Below are 24,281 nucleotides of genomic sequence, written 5' to 3'. Positions count from 1 at the left end.
AATGGGAAAGAGATAAAGAGAAAGTAAGAAAGGGGTATAAGGTGAAAACTTCCCTCTCATTCCCTAGTAAGTGCTGCTAACATACTCAAAATATCAATGCTAACTTGGAATAATTTTCTCAGACCAGTAGCTGATACACCAGTTTCACAAGCACCAACAGTAATACTGCTGCTCAACCAGTGAGGAATCTGAACCCCTAACAGAATGCAGAGACTGAACACAGCCTGAAGTGACTGCAGCTCAAAATTCTAATGTACTTGGCTAAATGGCATGGGAATTTACACTTAACAAAATGCTAATAAATAGGATACTTGCAAGGTGCAAAACGAAGGATCTGTCCCTACCTTGGATTACAAACGTTAACCACAGAAAGCCCGTAAGTGAAAGGAAATAATATCTCTACAAGGAGACTGTAGGAGGAGACCTAGCAACACACAAATGAGACTGTGCAGCTTTTGGTTTCTGGATATCCTCAAACGGCCACAGCTAACGTGCAGAGGAGAAATGCTAGTGAATAAATACTTGGGTTCAATAAAAAATCAGTTTTTAAATGTATTTCAGAAAATTTGTAGTTCCTAAGTTTATTAATTATTATTGCTTTTTAGAGACGGGGTCTCGCGCTGTCACCCAGGCTGGAGTACAGAGGTATGATTATAGCTCATTGGAGCCTCAAATTCCTGGGCTCAAGCGATCCTCCGATCTCAGCCTCCCAAGTAGCTGGGACCACAGGCACACATCACCATGCCTGGCTAAATTTTTTTCTTTTTTTGTAGAGGCGGGGTCTCATCATCTTGCCCAGGCTAGTCTTGAACTCCTGGGCTCAAGCAATCCTCCCACCTTAGCCTCCCAAGTGCTGGGATTACAGGCATGAGACACTGCACCCAGTCTAAGTGGTTTTTTTTGTTTTTTTGTTTTTTTTTAATTTTATTAGATGCAAACATTAAATAAAAGGCAGTCTATCATCTAAAACAGCTAGAACTTATTAACATTATCCCTATGGACAAATACAACCAAAGCAGATAAGCTTTATGGCAACCTGAGGTTTTTTTCTTTTTCTGTGAAGATCTGGTTAGTAATGTCATGAAACAAACAACAAAAATACCACATTTTTGTGACCTTTTAAATTATCTAGTCAGATAAAACATTCTCTCCTAAAGAGTGGCTCTGGTGATAACAAGGACCCGGATGTTTAAGATACCTGTGAAAGTATCCAATGTGCATGAAAAAAGAGAACATGCCTACCTTTTTCTTTTATGTAATTTTAAGTATATGTGTGTGATAAAATAAAGAAAAGAGGGCATGCCTGCACACTATCTGAAACACCTCGAATGTCCACACACACAGAGGTTACCACACTGAGGCAGAATGCCCCATTACACCCATGAACATTCTTAGTTCTAGCACCAAAGAAGCTTGAGTCTGTATTAACCAGAGGATAGTCTCTGCAACAGAAACAAGAATAACTACATTAAGTTTTAAGAACTGTAGGGAAAGACGGGTGCAGTGGCTCACGCCTGTAATCCCAGCACTTTGGGAGGCCGAGGTGGGTGGATGACGAGGTCAGGAAATCGAGACCATCCTGGCTAAAAACCCCATCTCTACTAAAAATACAAAAAACTAGCCAGGCGTGGTGGCGGTCGCCTGTAGTCCCAGCTACTTGGGAGGCTGAGGTAGGAGAATGGCGTGAACCTGGGAGGCGGAGGTTGCAGTGAGCCGAGATCACGCCACTGCCCTCCACCCTGGGTGACAGAGCAAGACTCCGTCTCAAAAAGAAAAAAGAAAAAAAGAACTGTAAGGAAGTAGGAACTATTCCCAGTGATAGTGAAGAACAGTCTCTAAAACCTGAGAAAACCATTTAGGAGAAGGCTCTTTTAACTTTACAATTCATTTTGCAGAAAGGCAGCCGGCAGCACTGTGACCCTGTCCAGAAACTCGGGCAGTTAAATGTTCTTCCCACATTTATGACAAAGAAAGAAACGACCTAGCCTTTGGCGGGTGGTGGCGAGCACGGAGAGGACACCATGAAGGCCTCGGACACACTACTAGTACAAGGTGGTGGGTCGCTGCCTGCCCACCCCCAAATGCCACACACCGCCCCCCTACCGCATGCGAATCTTTGCGCCTAATCATGTCGTCGCCAAGTCCCGCTCTGGTACTTCGTATCTCAGTTAAAGAAGATGAAGAAGTCTTCAGGGGAGATTGTCTACTGTGGGCAAGTGTTTGAGAAGTCCCCACTGCGGGTCAAGAACTTCGGCATCTGGCTGCGCTATAACTCCCGGGGCGGCACCCACAACATGTACCAGGAATACCAGGACCTGACCACTGCGGGCGCTGTTACCCAGTGCTACCGAGACATGGGCGCCCGGCCCACTCCATCCAGATCATGAAGATGGAGGAGATCACAGCCAGCAAGTGCTGCCGGCCGTCAAGCAGTTCCACGACTCCAAGATCAAGTTTCCGCTGCCCCACCCGGTCCTGCACCAGACCCGTCAGTACAAGCCACGCTTCACCACCAAGAGGCCCAACACCTTCTTCTAGGTACAGGGCCTTCACCCGGGTGTGCCACAAATAAACTCAGGAATGCCCCCCACCCCCCACAAAAAAGAAAAGAAAAAAAGAAAAAAAACGACCTAAAGTAGGTAGACAGAGATGGTATCTTCTAAGAAAGCAGGGCTCAAGACAGCCTCCCGAGTAGCTGGAACTACAGGTACAAGCCACCATGCCCAGTTCTTTTTTCTTTTTTTTGAGATGGAGTCTTGCTCTGACACCCAGGCTGGAGTGCAATATCACAATCTTGGCTTACTGCAACCTCCACCTCCCAGGTTCAAGCGATTCTCCTGCCTCTCAGCCTCCGGAGTAGCCGGGATTACAGGCACCCGCCCTCATACCCAGCTAATTTGTGTATTTTTGTAGAGACTAGGTTTCACCATGTTGGCCAGGCTGCTGTTGAACTCCTGACCTCAGGTGATCTGCCCACCTCAGCCTCCTGAAGTGCTGGGATTAAGGAGTGAGCCACCACACCTGGCCACCATGCCCAGTTTCTATTCTAAACTATGGAACTTAGAATTCCAGAAAATGGGTCTGGTGTTAATTTTTCCTGCCCATTTTCCCCTCCCCCTCCCAAAGATCCATGCTTCAAGGTCAGGACCAGCAGAATCGGTACTGCGGATTCCTTCCAATGATCTTCTGCCAAGCTGCAAGTACTCTCTGAGAGGCCGCGGGACTGCGTCCTCTCATCATGCCTCCTGGCCCAGCTGGGGTTGGTGAGGACTCCCAGTGTAACTCTGGTGTTTTACTACCTCTTACTCATTTCCCTTAGCCTGCCAATTTGCTCAAAATAGTCCCTGAATTCAACTCTCAAGTACCCACTTAAGTCACAGTCATTTTTTCTTTTTTTTTGAGATGGGGTCTTGCTCTGTCACCCAGGCTGGAGTGCAGTGGCGCGATCTCGGCTCACTACAACCTCCGCCTCATGGGTTCAAGCGAGTCTCCTGCCTCAGCCTCCCGAGTACCTGGTACTACAGTTGCCTGTCAGCACGCCTGGCTAATTTTTGTATTTTTAGTAGAGATGGGGGTTCACCATATTGGCCAGACTGGTCTTGAACTCCTGACCTTGTGATCTGCCCACCTCAGCCTCCCAAAGTGCTGGGATTACGGGTGTGAGCTGCCGCGCCCCACCAGTCACAGTCATTTTTAATCATCAAAGGAAATAAACACTTCATTCAAAACTTACAGGGCTATGATTAGAATTTTTTAACTCAACATACCGTGCCTTCATCAGCAAATCTCTTGAGATAGTCTTTAAGTTCAGTCTTCAAATCATTGTATTCTAAATCAAAACCACAAAAGTATTTACATTTAGATAAACCATTTGCTTTCAAAAACAAAATATTCTTTGCCATTGACACCTGACTGTTAATAATGTAGTTTAAATAAAAATTTTCTTAAGTGAAAGCTGCATAGAAACTCATTCCCAAATTATCTGCACTTCCTCCATGTTGATATCTGAGACTCTTTTTCATTAAAAAATAAAAAGCGGCCAGGCGCGGTGGCTCACGCCTGTAATCCCAGAACTTTGGGAGACCGAGGCGGGTGGATCACGAGGTCAGGAGATCGAGACCATCCTGGCTAACACGGTGAAACCTCGTCTCTAATAAAAATACAAAAAATTAGCCAAACGCAGTGGTGGGTGCCTGTAGTCCCAGCTACTCAAGAGGCTGAAGCAGAAGAATGGCGTGAACCCGGGAGGCAGAGTTTACAGTGAGCCGAGATCACGCCACTGCACTCCAGCCTGGGTGACAGAGTGAGACTCTGTCTCAAAAAAAATAAAAAAAATAAATAAATAAAAATAAAATAAAATAAAAAGCAAAAATTTTTAAAAAGCACAAGTGGCTGGGCGCGGTGGCTCACGCCTGTAATCCCAGCACTTTGGGAGGCCGAGATGGGCGGATCACAAGGTCAGGAAATCGAGACCATGGTGAAACCCCGTCTCTACTAAAAAAAATGCAAAAAATTAGCCGGGCGAGGTGGCGGGCGCCTGTAGTCCCAGCTACTCAGGAGGCTGAGGCAGGAGAATGGCGTGAACCCAGGAGGCGGAGCTTGCAGTGAGCTGAGATCATGCCACTGCACTCTACCCTGGGTGACAGAGTAAGACCCTGTCTAAACCACCACCACCACCAACCACCCCCCGACCAAAAACACAAGTTATTTACTTTGAGGATACAAGGGTTATATAGGCACTGAGTANAAAAAAAAAAAAAAAAAAAAAAAAGCACAACAAGCAGAGATATTCTAATCCCATAAAGATTAAGAATTTTTAAAAGGGCTTCCTATTTCTCTGGAATTCTGGTAGCTGAAATAACCATGGACTTGTTGAATATTTATTTTATTTTATTTTTTATTTTATTTTATTTTATTTTATGAGATGGAGTCTCACTCTGTCACCCAGGCTGGAATGCAGTGGCACGATCTCGGCTCACTGCAGTCTCTGCCTCCCAGGTTGAAGTGATTCTCATGTCTCTGCCTCCTGAGTAGCTGGGATTACAGGCACGCACCACCATGCCTGCCTACTTTTTTGTGTTTTTGGTAGAGACGGGGTTTCACCATGTCAGCCAGGCTGGTCTCGAACTCCTGACCTCAGGTGTTCCACCTGCCTTGGCCTCCCAAAGTGCTGGGGTTACAGGCATGAGCCATCGCGCCCAGCCCAAACAAACTGACTCAGTTTACATTATGTACAAGGTACCTTGAGGGCTACAAAAATCTTTTAGGTGCAGCCTCTATCCTTGAAAGTGTTTAATAAAGGCAAAAAGAAATTAACAGTTATAAATAAAAGACAAGGTGCAGTGGCTTGAACCTGTAATCCTAGCATTTTGGGAGGCCGAGGCAGGCGGATCACCTCAGCTCGAAAGTTCAACACCAGCCTGGGTGACATGGTGAAACCCTGACTCTACTAAAAATACAAAAATTAATGGGGACCGGGCATGGTGGCTCACGCCTGTAATCCCAGCACTTTGGGAGGCCAAAGCGGGTAGATCACCTGAGGTCAGGAGGTCGAAACCAGCTTGGCCAACATGATGAAACCTCGTCTCTACTAAAAATACAAAGTAAATTAGCCAGGCATGGTGGCGGGTGCCTGTAATCCCAGCTACTTGGGAGGCTAAGGCAGGAGAATCACTTGAACCCGGAAGGCAGAGGTTGCAGTGAGCCGAGATCATGCCACTGCACTCCAGCCTGGGTGACACAGTGAGACTCCATCTCAAAAAAAAAAAATTAGTGGGGCACAGTGGCATGCGTCTGTAGTCACAGCTACTTCAGAGACTGAGGCAGGAGAATCACTTGAGCCTGGGTGGCAGAGGTTGCAGTGAGCCGAGAATGCACCATTGCACTCTAGCCTGGGCAACAGAGCAAGACCCTGTCTCAAAATAAATAAATAAATAATAAAAGACAGAAATGACTGATGCCATAAAAGACACATAAAAGTGGTGGCATCCAGGTGGAAATGGCTGGGATAGAAATCACTACGTTTGGCATGCTGCCCCTGGGTAGTGGTGGGGGGATGCAAAAGCCTTCAATCAAGGGTTTGGGGGTATTTTCTCCTCTAGTGGTTTCCTGTGAACCACTGAAGCAACCTCAAGAACTGTCAAAATGGTGACATGCCTTGCTCAAAAAGATGACACATAATGTCCAAAAAATTGTTTCAATGGATGGAAAAATTTTATTCATCCATCTACCCTTTATCAGAATAGTGTATGTTGTGGTTTCTCAAGCATGTAATTATTCCAGCGTGTAACTGCTTCAATGGTAACAGCAGCTGAATACCCACCAATATGAAAATCAAGCAATGATCTACAATTCACAATTTTAATTCTTTGAATTAAATTAAAAATATAGGTGTTTATTGCCCCCTTTATAGTTTTTTACATAGTGAAAGAAACTATGAATTTTCACTTTCACACACACACACACACACACACACACACACACACACACACACACACACAGTATTTACCACAAATGAGTTCCACTTGCTGGACTCTATTCATGCTGCTAAGGGTATCCATTAGGGGATCGCTCCTGTCAGTGGCCTGGGCAATCTTGCCTTTGTTTTCATAAGCCAGAACTGTGTCGTATTCATCTGTCAGGAACAAGACATCTAGATCTCCATACATTTTCTTTAGGGAAAAAAAAAAAAAAACGTTTCCCCATTAGAATTGTTTATCATTCTCAGAAAGTCAATGTCATCAGAATCACTAAAAATGTTATTTTTTAAATATTAAGACCTAGAAAAACTGGAACCTCTTAACACAGAATTGCTAGAAGGATTTATTCTTTTTGCCCAAATTTCTGTCAGAATTCTCCCAATTTCCCAGATGTCATAGAGTCTATGAGATCTTTATTTAAAAATCACTGATTTACTGTAACTTTCTTTTTTTTTCTTTTTTTTTTTTTTTGTGAGACGGAGTTTCACTCTTCTTGCCCAGGCTGGAGTGCAATGGCACAATTCCGGCTCCTTGCAACCTCCGCCTTTCGGGTTCAAGCGATTCTCCTGCCTTGGCCTCCCAAGGAGTTGGGATTACAAGCATGTGCCACCACGCCCAGCCAATTTTGTATTTTTAGTACAGACAGGATTTCACTATGTTGGTCAGGCTGGTCTCAAACTCCTGACCTCAGGTGATCCACCCAACTTGGCCTCCCAAAGTGCTGGGATTACATGCGTGAGCCATCGCACCTGGCCAATTTACTGTAACTTTCAACCAGTGTTTCCAAGCAACTTTTTGATATAACAAAGAACTGCTATTTGCCTAAAGATAAGTAAAGTAAAATTAAAATAAGTAAATTTAAAATACTGCATAATTATCCATTTCTTCCACAAACATTCCAACTGTAAGTACTATGTCATAAATTTGCTTAATGTAAAAATTTTGAGGGTCTCCTAAACATTAATTCCATAAATATACTGTTCAGGTGCTCTTTTTATTTTCCTTTCTTCCTCTGGTACAAAAACTGAATGTTTTTCCCAGGTGTCCTTATTTTGGGGCACAGTACACAAAACATGCTAACACTGAAATTAATCAGATACTTTACCATACAGTCCTGGCAGGTACACAACTTGCTCCGCCAGTTCAGGGGCCAATAGGTGGCAGTGTCCTTCTTTATAAACTGCTTAGCCTTAAGCTCCTGAAGTCTGCAGCCAGATTTTGATTCTGCGTTGAGGCTTTCATTCTTAAACACTGTCTGAAATAAAATTAAGTTTTGAAGCATGTTTTTTAAACTACCATAGTTTTCATAGTTTAGATTTTGTAAAGAGATTTCTTTAGGCAAAGGATAAAATTGAAATCCAAAGCCATAAGTTTACAGAATTAATTCCGCTTCAGTTTTCTTTCTTTTTTGTTGAGACGGAATCTTGTTCTGTCGCCCAGGCTACAGTGCAGTGGCATGATCTCGGATCACTGTAACCTCCGCCTCCTGGGTTCAAGCAATTCTCCTGCCTCAGCCTCCTGAGTAGCTGGGATTACAGGCAAGTGCCACCATGCCCGGCTAGTTTTTGTAATTTTAGTAGAGATGAGGTTTAACCATGTTGCCAAGGCTGGTCTCAAACCCTCAGGTGATCTGCCTGCCTTGGCCTCCCAAAGTGCTGGGATTATGGGCACGAGCCATTCGCCTGGCCCAGTCTTATTTCTTGATGGCTTGTACTTCACATATTACCTGGAGATCAGATTCAGAACTAGAGCTAGCACATGGTTCACTGTTCTGCTCTGCTTTAACCTCCTGGACATCATCCTTTCCCTGTTCTGGAACATCCTCTTTGAGGGTACTATCTTGATGCTCTCCATTTTCAGCTTTAATAACTTCCTGATCACCTATTCCATCAATGTTCCGCACCAATCCATCATCCTCAGTGGATATTTTGGTTACTGTGGGTTCAAAGAAAAAAAAAGAAAAACACATACACACATATCCACTGACCTAACAGACAATAAAATCCCAACAGACAATGCAATCACTTATTCTATTATTATTATTATTTTTTTTTTTTTTTTTTTTGAGACGGAGTCTCGCTCTGTCGCCCAGGTTGGAGTGCAGTGGCCGGATCTCAGCTCACTGCAAGCTCCGCCTCCCGGGTTTACGCCATTCTCCTGCCTCAGCCTCCCAAGTAGCTGGGACTACAGGCGCCGCCACCTCGCCCGGCTAGTTTTTTGTATTTTTTAGTAGAGACGGGGTTTCACCACATTAGCCAGGATGGTCTCGATCTCCTGACCTCGTGATCCGCCCGTCTCGGCCTCCCAAAGTCCTGGGATTACAGGCTTGAGCCACCGCGCCCGGCCTGTTATTTTTTTTTTTACAGACAGATTCTCACTCTGTCACCCACGCTAGAGTGCAGTGGCATGGTCTTGACTCACTGCAACCTCTGTCTCCCAGGTTCAAGCAATTCTCATGCCTCAGACACCCAAGTAGCTGGGACTACAGGTGCGTGCCACAATGACTGGCTAATTTTTTGTATTTTTAGTAGAGACAGGGTTTCGCCATGTTGGCCAGGCTGGTCTCGAACCCCTGATGTCAAGTGATCTGCCTGCCTCAACCTCGCAAAGTGCTGGGATTACAGGTGTGAGCCACCACGTCAGGCATACAATAGCTTTTGCTTTTTTTTTTTTTTTTTTTAGATGGAGTTTTGCTCCTGTTGCCCAGGCTGGAGTGTAATGACCCAATCTTGGCTCACTGCATCCTCCACCTCCTGGGTTCAGGCAATTCTCCTGCCTCAGCCCCCTGAGTAGCTGGGATTACAAGCATGCGCCATCATGCCTGGCTATTTTTTATTTTTAGTAGAGACGGGGTTTCTCCATGTTGGTCAGGCTGGTCTCAAACTCCTGACCTCAGGTGATCCGCCCGCCTCGGCCTCCCTAAGTGCTGGGATTACAGGCATGAGCCACCACATCTGACCTAAAATCGCTTTTTCTGGTTTTAAAATATTTCAGAATCTGGAAAAAGAGATTAGTCCACCATAGTCTCCGAAATACTGAGAAAGAAAATACTAATGCTTCTTTAGGTTATGTCTGTCTAACCCAAAGAATTCAAATAATTGAACAGTTTATTTGAAAATATCAATCACTGCTTAAGCACTTTACACATAAAGGAGAAAATAATGTACTGTACTTGTTAGAGACAGAATAATACAAGAAGTAGGAGGAAGAGATTGAACTGTAAACACAGACAGAAGGGTACTTTTTAAAAAACAGCTTTTCTTTATGGGAGGAAGAAATAAAAAAATGATGGGTGTAGCAGCACATATACTCTGAGACAGAGAAGAGAAACGATAGGGGAGCTCACATTGGATGCCAGCATTTCAATGTAATAGGAGATGAAGCCATCTGCTGACGAGAGAGGAAATGGAGAGGCAGGAGATCAATTTAAAAAACCCAATTAAGCTGGGTATGGTGGCTCACACCCGTAATCCCAGCACTTTGGGAGGCCAAGACAGGTGGATCACCTCAGGTCAGGAGTTCAAGACCAGCCTGGCCAACATGGCGAAAACCCTGCTCTACTAAAAACAGAAGAATTAGCTACGCATGCTGGCGCATGCCTGTAATCCCAGCTACTTGGGAGGCTGAGGCAGGAGAATTGCCTGAACCCAGGAGGCATAGGTTACGGTGAGCCGAGATTGTGCTACTGCACTCCAGCCTGGGCAACAGAGCAAGACTCCGTCTTAAAAAAAAAAACCCAACGAGTAAGAACTGTACATAGATAGGTTCAGTATCTGTGGACAGTGAGAGAGATCACTGGAAAGGGTATGAACAGAAAGGGAGCAGCACTTAAGAACTCTGAGGCAAACTGGCCAGGTGTGGTGGCTCACGCCTATAATCCCAGCACTTTGGGAGACTGAGATGGGTGGATCACTTGACATCAGGAGTTTGAGACTAGCCTGGCCAACACAGTAAAGCCTTGTCTCCACTAAAAATACAAAAATTTGCCAGGTGTGGTGGCATGTGCCTGTAGTCCCAGCTACTCTGGAAGCCACATCACAAGAATCGCTTGAACCCAGGAGGCGAGGTTGCAGTGAGCCGAGATAGCACCCCTGCACTCCAGCGTGGATAACACAGCCAGACGTTGTCTCAAAAAAAAAAAAAAAAAAAAAAGACAGAAAAACATGAGACTGGAGGTACAGCTATGCTGCTCATGGTTTGTACAGTGAACTGATCTCTAAAGATGAGAAGGGCAAGAAATTATGAAGCCAAAGCAGCAGATACTACGAGTTTAACTGCCACCTTAAAAATATATTAAGAAACACATAAAGCATTACCAGTAAGACATTTAATGCCTCAGGACCATTCATTAATCAGTTGTTTTAATTTCTTAGTGTATAATAAAAGCACCAGATAGGCTGGGCGTGGTGGCTCATGCCTGTAATCCCAGCACTCTGAGAAGCCAAGATGAGTGGATCACTTGAGCTCAGGGGTTCAAGACCAGCCTGGGCAACATGGCGAAACACTGTCTCCACAGAAAATACAAAATTAGCAGGGCGTGGTAGCGTGTGCCTGCAGTCCACTTTTATAAGGGCACTAATCCCATTCATGAGGGCTCGGACTTACGAAACAGGCCCAAGCGAGCTTGTTTGCCCCTTTTAACAGGTACGGACACATAAAAGCCTCCATCTGTGAGGAATGGGCACTCAACCAAACCACTGACTCTGCAGGCACCTGAATTTTGGACTTCCCAGCCTCCAGAACTGTGAGAAATATCCATCTATTGTTTATAAATTACCCAGCCTAAAGTATTTTGTTCTAGCACCCCAGATAGACTAAGACACCACCCCCTCGCCAACCGATACCATGTGTTATAATTAACAACTTATTTCAGTTCTATGTATCTTTCAAAATCCATTTGAAAACTGCCTCCTCCATTTTCTCTAACTCTGGTCTCATCAATATTCTGCATCATATCATTTAAGTATAAATTTGTTTTTGGTAGTGTCCCAACCAATCTATGCACCTTGTGGAGAAAGAACACATACTATTTTTTGTTTTTTTTGTTTTTGAGATGGAGTCTCGTTCTGTTGCCCAGGCTGGAGTGCAGTGGCATGATCTCAGCTCACTGCAACCTCTGCCTCCTGGGTTCGAGCGATTCTCCTGCCTCAGCCTCCTGAGTAGCTGGGATTACAGGCACGTGCCATGATGCCCGGTTAATTTTTGCATTTTTAATAGAGACGGGGTTTCGCCATGTTGGCCAGGCTGGTCTCAAACTCCTGACCTCAGGTAATCCACCTGTCTTGGCCTCCCAAAGTCCTGGGATTAGTGAGCCATCGTGCCTGGCCAGAACATATACTATTTTACAACCACAGAGTTAAAAATAGTTGCTAAAAATTCTGAATTGAACACACAAATTTCACAAGCACAAGTTTATGGCACAGCAACTTCACAAAGATACCTACCTGCCAATTGTGCAGCATAAGCCCACAAAAAGGAACAACGTTTCATGCAGGCCTGGCATACCATCTCTTGAAAATCCCCACTCTCGGGGGGAATGGCACCAAGATGCTGTGAATATAGAACACCAAAAATTTTCTTGTGATTGCCACACTGTCCAAAATGCCCATTATTTTACAAATAAATACTGTAATAATACACTGATCATATCACTAGAATTTATTTTTAGAAGAGTAATTATAATGTAAAATATAACCTTTATCTCTTTGTGATGACAATGGTTTCAAAAGGTAGAACATTTTCCTTACCCTTCCATGGAACCAGTCTTCACAGACCACACACTGGATCATCTCATCTGGAATCTAGCAGAGAAAAGCAGTTTGTTACGGAGTACACTGAATTCGGGAACACGGAAGTAACCCGGCACGCAGTAGAATAAGATACTAAATATTCGTTCCACATGAACTGGTGTTCCAAAGGCTTACATTAAGAGAAGCCCTCTACAAACAATCTCAAAGCTCTTTCACATCAGTTACTTAATATCTGATTCTCACAAAACGGTGTAGACAAGGAGGAAATTCCCATTTTATACAAAACTCAGGCCCAGGCAAGTAATGTGAATGGACCGATGCAGACAGTGACAACTGGGACTTTTTACCACACCATCCTTTAATACAATACTCAGTTGTATTACTGTATAGGATGGTCACTCCAGCCTTTTTTATGATATTGAAAAATTAGACAAAGCCGGGCGCGGTGGCTCAAGCCTGTAATCCCAGCACTTTGGGAGGCTGAGACGGGCGGATCACAAGGTCAGGAGATCGAGACCATCCTGGCTAACACAGTGAAACCCCGTCTCTACTAAAAAATACAAAAAACTAGCCGGGCGAGGTGGCGGGCGCCTGTGGTCCCAGCTACTCGGGAGGCTGAGGCAGGAGAATGGCGTAAACCCGGGAGGCGGAGCTTGCAGTGAGCTGAGATCCGGCCACAGCACTCCAGCCTGGGCGACAGAGCGAGACTCCGTCTCAAAAAAAAAAAAAAAAAAAAAAGAAAAATTAGACAATGCTTTTCTGCTGCAGAAAAACCATCCTGCCAAGTACACTGAAAAGTAAATGTTAGGAAAACCCTCTTGATAGATAACTCCTCTAATTTGAATAAATTAAATAATTAAATGCTGGCCCTAGGAAAATAATATACCAAAGAACATAGACTATTTGGGAGATGACTTTCTTTTATTCCCAGGCTCTCATAACTGTTAATTAACATCCCAATGTTGTTCTGTCCTTTTCCTATTGTAGGCTTCTTAAAGGGAAAAAAAAAGCACATATTGTGGAACAGGAGGAGCTGTAACACTTTACTACATGCCTTAAAATATCCAGTTTTGGCCGGGCACGGTGGCTCACGCCTGTAATCCCAGCACTTTGGGAGGCCAAGGTGGGCGGATCGCCTGAGGTCAGGAGGTTGAGACCAGCCTGGCCAACGTGGTGAAACCCTGTCTCTACTAAAAATACAAAAATCAGCCAGGCCTGGTGGCAGGTGCCCATAATCCCAGCTACTCAGGAGGCTGAGGTAGGAGAATCGCTTGAACCCAGGAGGCAGAGGATGCAGTGAGCCGAGATCACGCTACTGTACTCCAGCCTGGGTGACAGAGCGAGACTCTGTCTTAAAAAAAAGAAAGAAAAATAAATTTCAGTTTTAAGATTTTATTTTTGCTAACTCAGAGAACTTCAATCTGTCCCTGTACATAATTTGGTTTAATAATTATAGTTCGAACGCAATTAGAAAACAAGGAAGAAGGCAGAAGGCTAATATCTCTAAAGACAAAAAGTACTCTTTCAAATCAGTAAATACCCAAACAAAACCCAAACCAATCAAAACATAGGCTGAGGATATGAAAGGACAATTCAGAGGGAAGGTTATTATGGATGTCCAACGAACTCATGAAAAGATGCATAATCTCACTTATCATCAGGGAAAGAAAAAAAATTTAAGATACTATTCTTCATTTATCAAAATGGCAAAATTTCCAAGAACTGGTAATATGCAGGTTGACAAAAGTGTTGGGGAAAAAACATTATCATATACTGTTGCTGGTTCAACTTTTTTGGCAGATATGATCATAATTTTATTATTTATTATGATTATTATTTTTTGAGACAGAGTCTCGCTCCGTCACCCAGGCTGAAGTGCAGTGACGCAATCCCGGCTCACTGCAACCTCTGCCCCATGGGTTCAAGTGATTCTTGTGTTTCAGCCTCCCGAGTAGCCAGGACTACAGGCATGAGCCACAGTGCCCGGCCAATCACAATTTTAAACACCACAAATACACTTTGATCTGTCAATTCTACTAATCCATTCTACATAAATACTTGGAGTATACTCAGTTGTATTACTGTATAAGGATGTTCACTCTAGCTTTCTTTATAATATTGAAAAATTAGATAATGCCATTCTGCTGTAGAAGAACAATGAGGTTGACTAACTTATGGCATATGAAGTTATAGGATACTCTGCAGCAGTTAGAATGGGGTAAGTGTGTTTGCTGACATGAAAGAATGTCTGTGATATACTGGTGAGAAAAACCAGCTGCAGAAGTGAGTGTACAGAATTTTCACTTCGGTTAATGGAAAGGAAATTACACATTGAAATACACATTCACTCAAAACACTTTAATGTGCACAGAAAAAGACCTAAAAATACATACACCAAAAGTGTTAACAGTGGTTAGGCTTGGGAGGTAAGAGGTGCAGGAGTGAGGAAGAACTCGTTTTGAATTTTGCATATATTTCTCATTGACATTTTTAAGAGGATGCTGTTTGTATACCCCATTTCTTTCCGTAGAGAGACAGAAGAAATTGAAGGTCATTTCTTAGAAAGTGTTAGGGGGCAGGGGGAGGCAGTCAGGGAAGGAGAGGAAGGGAAGAAGCTCTGGCTTTGGGAAAGTCCTCTCCAATATTTCATTCTTTTTTTTTTTTTCTTTCTTTTTTTTGAGACGGTGTCTCACTCTGTCGCCCAGGCTGGAGTGCAGTGGCCAGATCTCAGCTCACTGCAAGCTCCGACTCCCGGGTTTACACCATTCTCCTGCCTCAGCCTCCCGAGTAGCTGGGACTACAGGTGCCCGCCACCTTGCCCGGCTAGTTTTTGTATTTTTTTAGTAGACGGGGTTTCACTGTGTTAGCCAGGATGGTCTCGATCTCTTGACCTCGTGATCCGCCCATCTCAGCCTCCCAAAGTGCAATATTTCATTCTTATGATGTAAAAATGGAAAGAACGGTTGAGATGTGTACCAATTATAGATCCGACCCAGATTCATAAGAAAAGATAAATCTAGAACCCTTTCACCATCCCGCACTGCCTCCCGAAGAGCCAGAGGCTCAGATATGACAAGCAGTTGAGGAATCAAGGCTAGAGGGGACACACTCCCAGGTTTAACTTCCAATTCTCTTACCTCGTCTTCAGGATCAGGATAAGGTCTCTTGCAAATGCAGTACAATCCAAAAAAGTTGTCATTGTACTTATTGCCAGAATTTACCTTTGCTTTGTCCTGAAATATAATATTGATTTCAATAATAATATGGTCTAATTTTAACTATAATTTCACACATTATAAAATTAATACATTCAATACATTTCCACATTATTTCCCCCAAGAGGCTGATCTTTAACTTTCAAAGTAGGAAAAAAAAACCTCACTACTACTAAAGGGATACTTTTTTCAGGATACAGGGAAAAAATAAAATTTTGTTTTTGTTTTTGTTTTTTTTGGTGGTAATTAGGAGAAATTAAATACACCTATTCAGTAAAGTGGAGATAAAAGTTAATCATAAATATTAATTATCAATCTATGTGAACTGACATTGGCCTGGAATTTCAAGGTACTTCTTTTTCCTTTTTGATAGAGATGGGGTCTCACTACGATGCCCAGGCTGGTCTGGGTTCAAGCCATTCTCCCACGTAGGCCTCCCAAAGTGTTGGGATTACAGGTGTGAGTCACCACGCTCGGCCTTATTTATTGGTTTTTCTTTTTCTTTTCTTTTTTTTTTTTTTGAGATGGAGTCTCGCTCTGTCTCCCAGGCTGGAGTGCGGTGGCACAATCTCGGGTAATAGAAACCTCCGCCTCCTGGGTTCAAGCGATTCTCATGCCTCAGCCTCCCGAGTAGCTAGGATTACAGGCACACATCACCATGCCCAGATAATTTTTTGTATTTTTAGTGGCGGGGGTGTTTCACCATGATGGCCAAGTTGGTTTCGAACTCCTAACCTCAAGTGATCTGCCCACCTCGGCCTCCCAAAATGCTAGGATTACAGGTGTGAGCCACTGTGCCAGTCTATTTATTGTTTTCGTTTTGAGATGGAGTCTTGCTCTGTTGCCAGGCTGGAGTGCAGTGGTGCAATCTCAGCTCACTGCAACCTCTACCTCCTGGGTTCAAGCAATTCTCCTGCCTCAGCCTCCCAAGTAGCTGACCGAGTAGGTGACTGGGTGCCACCATGCCCAGCTAATTTTTGTATTTTTAGTAGAGACAGGGTTTCACCGTGTTGGCCAGGATGGTCTCGATCTCCTGACCCTGTTTATTGTTTTTAAGTCATATCCTTTGCTTTAAAAGCCTCAGAGAATAAGTACAACCAATATAATTAAACCTGAATTACTTTCAAGTACATCTCTTCCCCAAACCTTTCATATTAATTACCATCTATCTTGTAGGCTCTCAACAGTTTATATAGTTTTTCCAACAAAGTAAAAAATGAAATGGCCATCTGCAAAGAATAAGCATAAGAACTTCTTTTTTGGAAAATACAGGTATTTGTTTTTTACTCCCTCTGGCAAATATTAACCCCAGCTGCTCTAACTGCATTTATAGTCACAGTGTTTACTTACAGGAAGTAATTTGCATTCCAAAGTTTTAAACTTGCTGTTTCCACAATCACAACGAAAATTTCTGAAAAAAGGAGGAAATAACAATTTTATTTTTCTTTTTACAAAATCCAATTTAAAATTTCTTCAAGCATTCAAGCACATAAGACTTCACAATTCTGGAAATTAATATGTACAGAAGCAAATATTTATATCACATACACACAAACACACACAAGTAAAATGATGGTAGAGAAAGATGAGTAGTTTGAGTTTGTACCATATTATGTTTTTAAAGGCTCTAGAAACTCTCTCCAATTATATAAAATAATTACATGAAATTTCACTACTGTACAACAGCTTTGCATGAAAAAACATGATTAGGAAAAAGTGTAGATGGGAAAGAATCTACACTTCAAAAGCATTTAGTAACAATCTCTGACTATGTTTACCTTTTTGTGTATAGCTCAAATAGTTTGTGACTTCCATGACATTCATAACTGCAAGCTAAACAAATTCCTGCTGGTTCTTCTCCCTCTGGGGTGCAGGTACTACAGGCATATAGTGCTTGCCTCTTTACTGAGCCCTAAAAGCCCCCAAAATAGAAAAGAGAATTAATGTAATAGCATGGCTTACCTAATACCCACACTAGGAACTGAAAAATAATTAAAATCAGATTATCTGTGGTCAAGATCTTTCTGTAAAAACCATTAAGACTAAAAAGTTTACACAGCAGAGCATCAACCAAAACACGGTTGTGTTGCATGTTTCATTTTTATACTAGTGCTTTTCATGCAAGCACTTTTTTCTTTCTTCCTAATTTATTTATTTTTTGCAGAGACGAGGTCTTGCTATGTTGCCCAGGCTTGTCTCAAACTCCTGGGCTCAAGCAGTTCTCTGCCTTGGCCTTCCAAAGTTCTGGGATTACAAGCATTAGCCATGACACAAGTCAGCACTCCTTTCTTAAAGTGATAGGATGTCTGAATTTGTCAGTCGGCTGTGAATAAATGGATCTGTTTAATCATTTTAACATGTGAAAACACAGGAGCATATGTATAGGTTTATGTAAGTAATATCACACTTTCATCCTGGAAAATGTTTGTAAATCCACCAAAGAGAGAATCAACACATGCAAAGAATCTCTTTGATTTTTAGGAGATGCATGCTGAAGTATTTAGAGGTATAGTGTCATCATGTCTGCAACTTATTTTTAAATAGTTCAAAATTTTAAAACAACAAATTTTAAGTAGAAAAGGAGATAAATGTGACAAAATGTTAAAAAGTGAATATGTAGGCTGGGTGCAGCGCTCACGCCTGTAATCCCAGCCCTTTGGGAGGCCAAGGTGGGCAGATCACCTCAGGTCAGGAGTTCAAGACCAGCCTGGTCAGTGTGGTGAAACCCCATCTCTAAAAAACCCCATCTACTAAAAATATAAAAATTAGCTGGGCGTGGTGGCGGGCATCTGTAATCCCAGCTACTCGGGAGGCTGAGACAGGAGAATCGCTTGAACCCGGGAGGTGGAGGTTGCGGTGAGCCAAGATCATGACATTGCACTCCAGCCTGGGTGGCAAGAGTGAAATTCCATCTCAAAAAAAAAAAAAAAAAAAAGTGAATATGTATAATAGGTATAGTTACCTTCCTCTAGGAAGGAGGAAGATAGACAAGCAGGCTTCCAGGATGCCAGTAAAATTCTATTTCTTTCTTTTCTTTTTTTTTTTTAAGTTCTTTTCCAATAAGCCTTTTGCACTCTTAATGTTCTATTTGTTGATCTGGGTGGTGGGAACATGCACACTTTCCTTTCAAGCTGTGTACATGATTTGTGCAAATTTCCATATTTTTTTTTACCACAATAAAAAGAAAATATTAAGGGAATCCATTTTATAAAGGTAACTACACTTCAAAAATAGTTTACATACAGACTTAGAACTTTTTTTTTTTAAGGAAAGCAGGCGAAAAATTGTTTTAGTGATGACCAAAGGTTTTAAAATACCTGGGGCTATGTCTGGATACCAGGTTTATTCAACAATCTAGCACTTTGCAGTGTAAACTAAACTTGGTCAACAACGAGAACTGGTATTATGACCTCAGTTCATACCACATAATGAATGCAAGTCTCTCCCCTCATCTCCCCAGTGTTCCAATCCACCCCTCTGCCTAGGTAACCCTTCTTCCTGCCAGTTCTTATCCTTTGTCAGTCTTCTTCCTACCCATCCTTTTCCATTTTTGTACCTCGAAGTATAGGGTGAGTCACTAAACACATCACACCCCCTCAAACACTTGCTCACTCACAACGTCTTCCAAATGCCAAATAGATCCTTTTCTCCTCTCTCCCCTCCCTTGCCAGAGCCACTTGCTGTTCTGTTTCCGGTCTATTTCCAGGGGAGGAGGGCAGACTGCAGACAGACATGGGCACTTGCTCCATTTTGCCAAAAAAAGAAAGAAAAAGTACTAGCTAGCACTTGTCAAACTAAATTGCAGAGGAACTAGCTGTCAAGGAGCTCACCGCAAATCACTATGGATTTGAAAATCTCTTTAACCTGACTCTCCCATTTGGTCCCTAATAAATAAATAAATAATCTTAGGATGGGAAAAGCAGGGACAAAGATGTCTGGATCTGAGAGGTCGCGGGCTGGTTTCGTGAAAAGCAGTGGTGCACCAGGACGAGGCTGGAGAGGACGGACAGAGCAGCTGCTCCAGGGTCCTTCCTGGCTGGCCGGACAGAGTTAGAGAGAGGGGAGATGGGGGCCCCTGCTGGACACAGGCTGAAGGGGGCCCAGGAGGTTGGGGATAAAAGGGAAGGGTGGGCTTGGGGTAAGGAAGCGGCAGACGAACGGCGGCCCCGGACCACCACTGGGGAGACGACTGAGGCAGGCGGGAATAGGGACAGCCGGGCCGGGAAGGGGAGGTTCGGCGGGAGCCGCGGGAGACAAGGCCCGGGCCGCGTGCCCACCTGCGAGTAGGAGCACTTCTCGGAGTCGCTGCCGCCCAGGACAGCACACGCCTCATTCTCCAGCTCCTCGTCCTCCTCGAGGACGTCGACCAACGATACCACGGGCTCCAGCTCCGACTGCCGCCCAGCGGAGCCCTCGGCTCCGGCCATCCTCAACTGTCACCCGAACCGCGGCTCGGCCCCGGCGGAGGCGGGAAAAGCGGCCACGAGGGGCGTAGCCGGAGGAGGCGGGGCCCGAGTGCCAGGAACCAATGACAAGGAAAAAAAGCGAAGGAAGGGGGAGGAGCGACTTCCGACAAACGGATGTCACTCCTCTCCCTTCTGCCGCCTGCGCCGGCCACGGGCTGATTTCCGCCTCCGGGTGGCGCTTCCAGGTGTCGTGTTCTGGAAGCTTAGTGGTCACCATGGAGCTGCTGGGAGAGTATGTCGGGCAGGAAGGGAAGCCGCAGAAGCTGCGGGTGTCCTGTGAGGCGCCGGGTGACGGCGACCCTTTCCAGGGCCTATTGTCTGGCGTGGCCCAGATGAAGGAGCTGGTAACGGAATTATTCGGCCCCCTGGTACAGGCGGAAGTGCAGCACCGGGTGGCGGCGGCTCCAGACGAGGCCCTGGACGGTGAGCTCTGAGACGGTGCTGCAGCGACAGGAGGACGGGGCGGGCGCCAGGGGAAATTGGCTTGGGGAGCCCGTGTAGAGTGGCAGACTTGGACAAAGTGAGCCTCGAGGAAAGAAGAATTGCATCTAAAAATTTTTGGCGGGCCAGGCGAAGTGGGGCTCACTCCTGTAATCCCAACACTTTGGGAGGGCGAGGCAGGAGGATCACTTGAGGTCAGGAGTTCCAGAACAGCCAGGGCAACATATCGAGACCCCGTTTCCATTGTTATTTCAAAGATAATTTAAAAAATAAAAATTGTTGGCATTTATCACTATATTTGGGCTGCTTCTACTCAAGCATTTCCACGACTCATCGCTATTTCATTTATTTCACTAAAAAACTTGCCGAATGCCTACTACTATTTGCCAAACCCTGAGCTGAGCCCTGGAGGAAGAATGAGGTGAATGCGACTCAGTTCCTGCCCTTGTCAAACACAAGGGGATTATACAGGCAGACACTCTTATTAAAAGTGAAAGTGGCCAGGCTGGTAGCTCAGGCCTGTAATCCCAGCACTTTGGGAGGCTGAGGCGAGCGGATCACGAGGTCAGGAGTTCGAGACCAGCCTGGCCAATATGGTGAAACCCTGTCTCTACTAAAAATACAAAAATTAGCTGGGAGTGGTGGCGGGCACCTGTAATCCCAGCTACTGGGGAGGCTGAGGCAGAAGAATCGCTTGACCCCGGGAGGCGGAGGTTGCAGTGAGCTGAGATCACGCCACTGCACTCCAGCCTGTACTACAGAGCGAGACTCCGTCTCAAAAAAAAAAAAAAAAAAAAAAAAAAAAGAACGTGGTTCTATGGCCCTCTGTAAGTGTTGCAAACCCAGAGACCCTCGGAAGGCTTCAAAGAGGATAAGACTTTTGAGCTGGAGTATTGAATAAAAAGGAGTTTTATCAGGTGTGAAACTACAGACATATTTGGAAGAGTACAATCTATCGCAGAGTAGGAACAGGTTCCAAGGAGTGGGACAGACTTAATTTTAACATGTATTAACTCCCAGAGACTCCCTTGCCTTTCCAGTTTTGTAGGTGCAGTTTGAAAGTAGAAACGTGAAGTTTAACTGCATTATTTTTTAAAAATTGCCTCGAATGCAGAAATAGGCAGGTACTTTTTTTTTTTTTTTTTGAAATGGAGTCTAGCTCTGTTGCCCAGGCTGGAGTGCAGTGGCACAATCTCGGCTCACTGCAACCTCTGCTTCCCGGGTTCAAGTGATTCTCCTGTCTCAGCCTCCCAAGTAGCTGAGATTACAGGCGTCTGCCACCACTCCCAGCTAGTTTTTGTATTTTCAGTAGAGACAGGGTTTCACTGTGTTGGCCGGGCTGGTCTCAAACTCCTAACCTCGTGATCCACCTGCCTTGGCCTCCCAAAGTGCTGAAATTACAAGCCTGAGCTGCTGCACCTGGCCAGGCAGGTACATTTTAACTGTCCTGAGCTGAAAAATCCAAGAATAGATATTAGAGTCAGGATTTACCATTCTCTAAGAAGAGCTTAAACTGTACTTTCCTTCCATCTTGGGAATTACATCTTGATAATATGGATGTTGGCTATGATCAAAAAGAACAATAACAAGTGTTGGCTGGAATGTGGAGAAATTGGAGATCTTGTACATTGTTGGTGGAAATGTAAAACAGTGTAACCACTGGGAAAAAGAGTTTGGTAGCTCCTCAAAAAGTTGACATGAAGTTACCATATGACCCAGCAGTTCCACTGGTAGTCCTCGCAAGAGAACTGGAAAGTATGTTCACACAAAAACTTACACATGAATGTTCATAGCAGCAGCATTTATAGTGGCTAAAATGTGGAAACAACAATTGACCGGGCTTGGTGTTGCACCTTTAGGAGGTGGGAGGATCACGTGAACCCAAGAGTTTGAAGCTGCAGTGGGCTGATTGTTCCACTGCACTCCAGCCTGGAGGACAGAGTGAGGTCCCATCGCTTCATCTCTAAAAATAATGATAATTTAAAAAAATAGGAATAATGCACATATCCATCAACTGATGAGTGCATTAACAAAATGTGGTGTATCCATACAACGGAATATTATAAGCAATAAAAAGTAATGAAGTATTAATACGTGCTACAACATGAATGAACCTTGAAAACATTATGCTAAAGTGAGAGCCAGACACAGAAGGGTACATGTTATATGATTTTGTTTATATGAATGTACAGAATAGGCAAATCCATAGAGAGAGATTAGTGAGCTGGGTGCAGTGGTGCGCACCTGTAGTCCCAGCTACTCTAGAAGCTGACACAGGAGGATCACTTGAACCTGGGAGTTTGAGTCTAGCCTGGGCAACATAGCAAGACCCTCTCACTAATAAAAATTAAGGGGGAACAAAAGTAGATTAGTGGTTGCCGAAGGCTGAGGGGAATGGAAAGTGACTGCTAATGGGCATAATTCATTTCTCTTTGGAGTGATGAAAGTGTTCTAGGATTAGAGAGTGGTGATGGTTGCACAACCTAGTGAATATACTAAAAACCACTAAGCGGTACACTTTTAAAAGTGGATTTTGGCCGGCCGCAGTGGTTCATGCCTGTAATCCCAGCAGTTTGGGAGGCTGAGGCATGCAGATCACGAGGTCGGGAGATCGAGACCATCTTGGCCAACATGGTGAAACCCCGTCTCTACTAAAATACAAAAAGTTAGCTGGGCGTGGTAGCGCGTGCCTGTAATCCCAGCTACTTGGGAGGCTGAGACGGGAATCACTTGAACCCTGGAGGCAGAGGTTGCAGTAAGCTGTGATCGGGCCACTGCACTCCAGCCTGGTAACAGAGAAAGACTCCATCTCAAAAAAAAAAAAGAGACTGGATTTTATGATGAATGAGTTAATATTTCCAAAGAGGAAAGTGATAGAAAATAAAGATTTTAAACACTGAAATTCTCAAAATCATTTTAATCTAAAATGTGCATGGTTTTATTAATCCCTAAAGTGAAATGGTCTCGTTATCAACCACTTTAGCTATATATATTTCTTTCAACCATAGAACGTATTGTCATACAACAAATATTTATTTTAAAAGGTGATGATGAAGATGATGCAGAAGATGAAAATAACATTGATAACAGAACTAACTTCGATGGACCATCTGCAAAACGGCCAAAACCACCGTCTTAACAATAGCCTTTATGACATTTAAAAGATGGCTGTTGTATCCCAATTGTCACACTAGGACATTTAAGGAAGACTTATGCTCTAATTTGGAAAAGCATTTGTGTTGTTTTCCTGGGACAATTTTGTCAAAGAGAAAACTGGTTTTTCTGTTTCTAGCAAAGATAGTAAAGGCTTAGAAATAAAATCTGTTTTCTTGAGAAATAAATTTCAGACCGTGGGAGGAAAATAGAACACTTCATAATATATAAAATCCTCTTAAGTTGGCAACTGAATTTTTATCATTGTTTTCTATTTTTAAAATAACCATTGGTTTGTGTGATGTCTACATCTTTTAACTTCTGCTTCTGTTATAAACAGTACGTCATGGTTCATAGGCAGTAACATTTCAGAGAACTGACATGAACAAGTGGTGAAAAGTGGGCATTAAATGTAAAAATAACAGTTCTTCATAAATAGAAGGAAAATGAGGAAATAGAAATACTGAAGAGAGAGTCCTTGAAAGAGACCCAAGGAAACCCTGAATTCATACCCATGTCAAAGATACAGATATCCTGAGATGATGCCGCCTGATGAATGTGCATTAATCTGATTTATCATGTACCTTAAGAGAGCCAGATGGGGTAGGGTATGTTTTTGTGCTGTGATATGGTATGTATACAGGTACAAATGTAAGGCCTTAAGTAAATAATCTGCGTTGATTACAATTTGGATATTTCCTCTCCTCCTGTAGCCATACTTTGATTTTGCTTTAAAAAGATTATTGAATCCTTTAAAATATATATTCCTGAAGTATG

At 43.6% G+C, this 24,281-nt stretch overlaps 2 protein-coding genes and 1 pseudogene across 4 annotated transcripts in view; 2 read left to right on the top strand and 1 right to left on the bottom strand.

Annotated features, from left to right (window-relative positions):
* The window catches only part of LOC112629123, a 3,309-nt pseudogene extending 771 nt beyond the window's left edge, over window positions 1-2,538 (top strand).
* Window positions 1-20,107, bottom strand: part of UBR7 (ubiquitin protein ligase E3 component n-recognin 7 (putative)) — a 24,967-nt gene extending 4,860 nt beyond the window's left edge. Inside the window, exons 1-10 of one of the 3 annotated variants that reach the window (XM_025391232.1) lie at window positions 19,722-20,107; window positions 17,223-17,356; window positions 16,795-16,855; window positions 15,367-15,462; window positions 12,227-12,280; window positions 11,924-12,029; window positions 8,206-8,414; window positions 7,585-7,734; window positions 6,509-6,671; window positions 3,768-3,829 (exon numbers count right to left, since the gene is read on the bottom strand). In XM_025391232.1, the coding sequence (XP_025247017.1) occupies window positions 3,768-3,829; window positions 6,509-6,671; window positions 7,585-7,734; window positions 8,206-8,414; window positions 11,924-12,029; window positions 12,227-12,280; window positions 15,367-15,462; window positions 16,795-16,855; window positions 17,223-17,356; window positions 19,722-19,871 (1,185 nt within the window). In that variant the 5' untranslated portion in view covers window positions 19,872-20,107. The remainder of the gene's footprint in view (window positions 1-3,767; window positions 3,830-6,508; window positions 6,672-7,584; window positions 7,735-8,205; window positions 8,415-11,923; window positions 12,030-12,226; window positions 12,281-15,366; window positions 15,463-16,794; window positions 16,856-17,222; window positions 17,357-19,721) is intronic. The other 2 variants (XM_025391233.1, XM_025391234.1) reach the window with 2 other exon arrangements.
* Window positions 20,055-24,281, top strand: GON7 (GON7, KEOPS complex subunit). The gene is made up of 2 exons (XM_025391240.1): window positions 20,055-20,333; window positions 23,396-24,281. Exons 1-2 carry the CDS (start codon window positions 20,126-20,128, stop codon window positions 23,488-23,490), a joined length of 303 nt encoding a protein of 100 aa, XP_025247025.1. The 5' UTR covers window positions 20,055-20,125; the 3' UTR covers window positions 23,491-24,281.

The sequence above is a fragment of the Theropithecus gelada genome, chromosome 7b (assembly GCF_003255815.1).
Source record: "Theropithecus gelada isolate Dixy chromosome 7b, Tgel_1.0, whole genome shotgun sequence".
Classification (NCBI taxonomy): domain Eukaryota; kingdom Metazoa; phylum Chordata; class Mammalia; order Primates; family Cercopithecidae; genus Theropithecus; species Theropithecus gelada.
The sequence above is the reverse complement of the archived record's forward strand: the minus strand, read 5'-3'. Positions and strand labels throughout refer to the sequence as shown.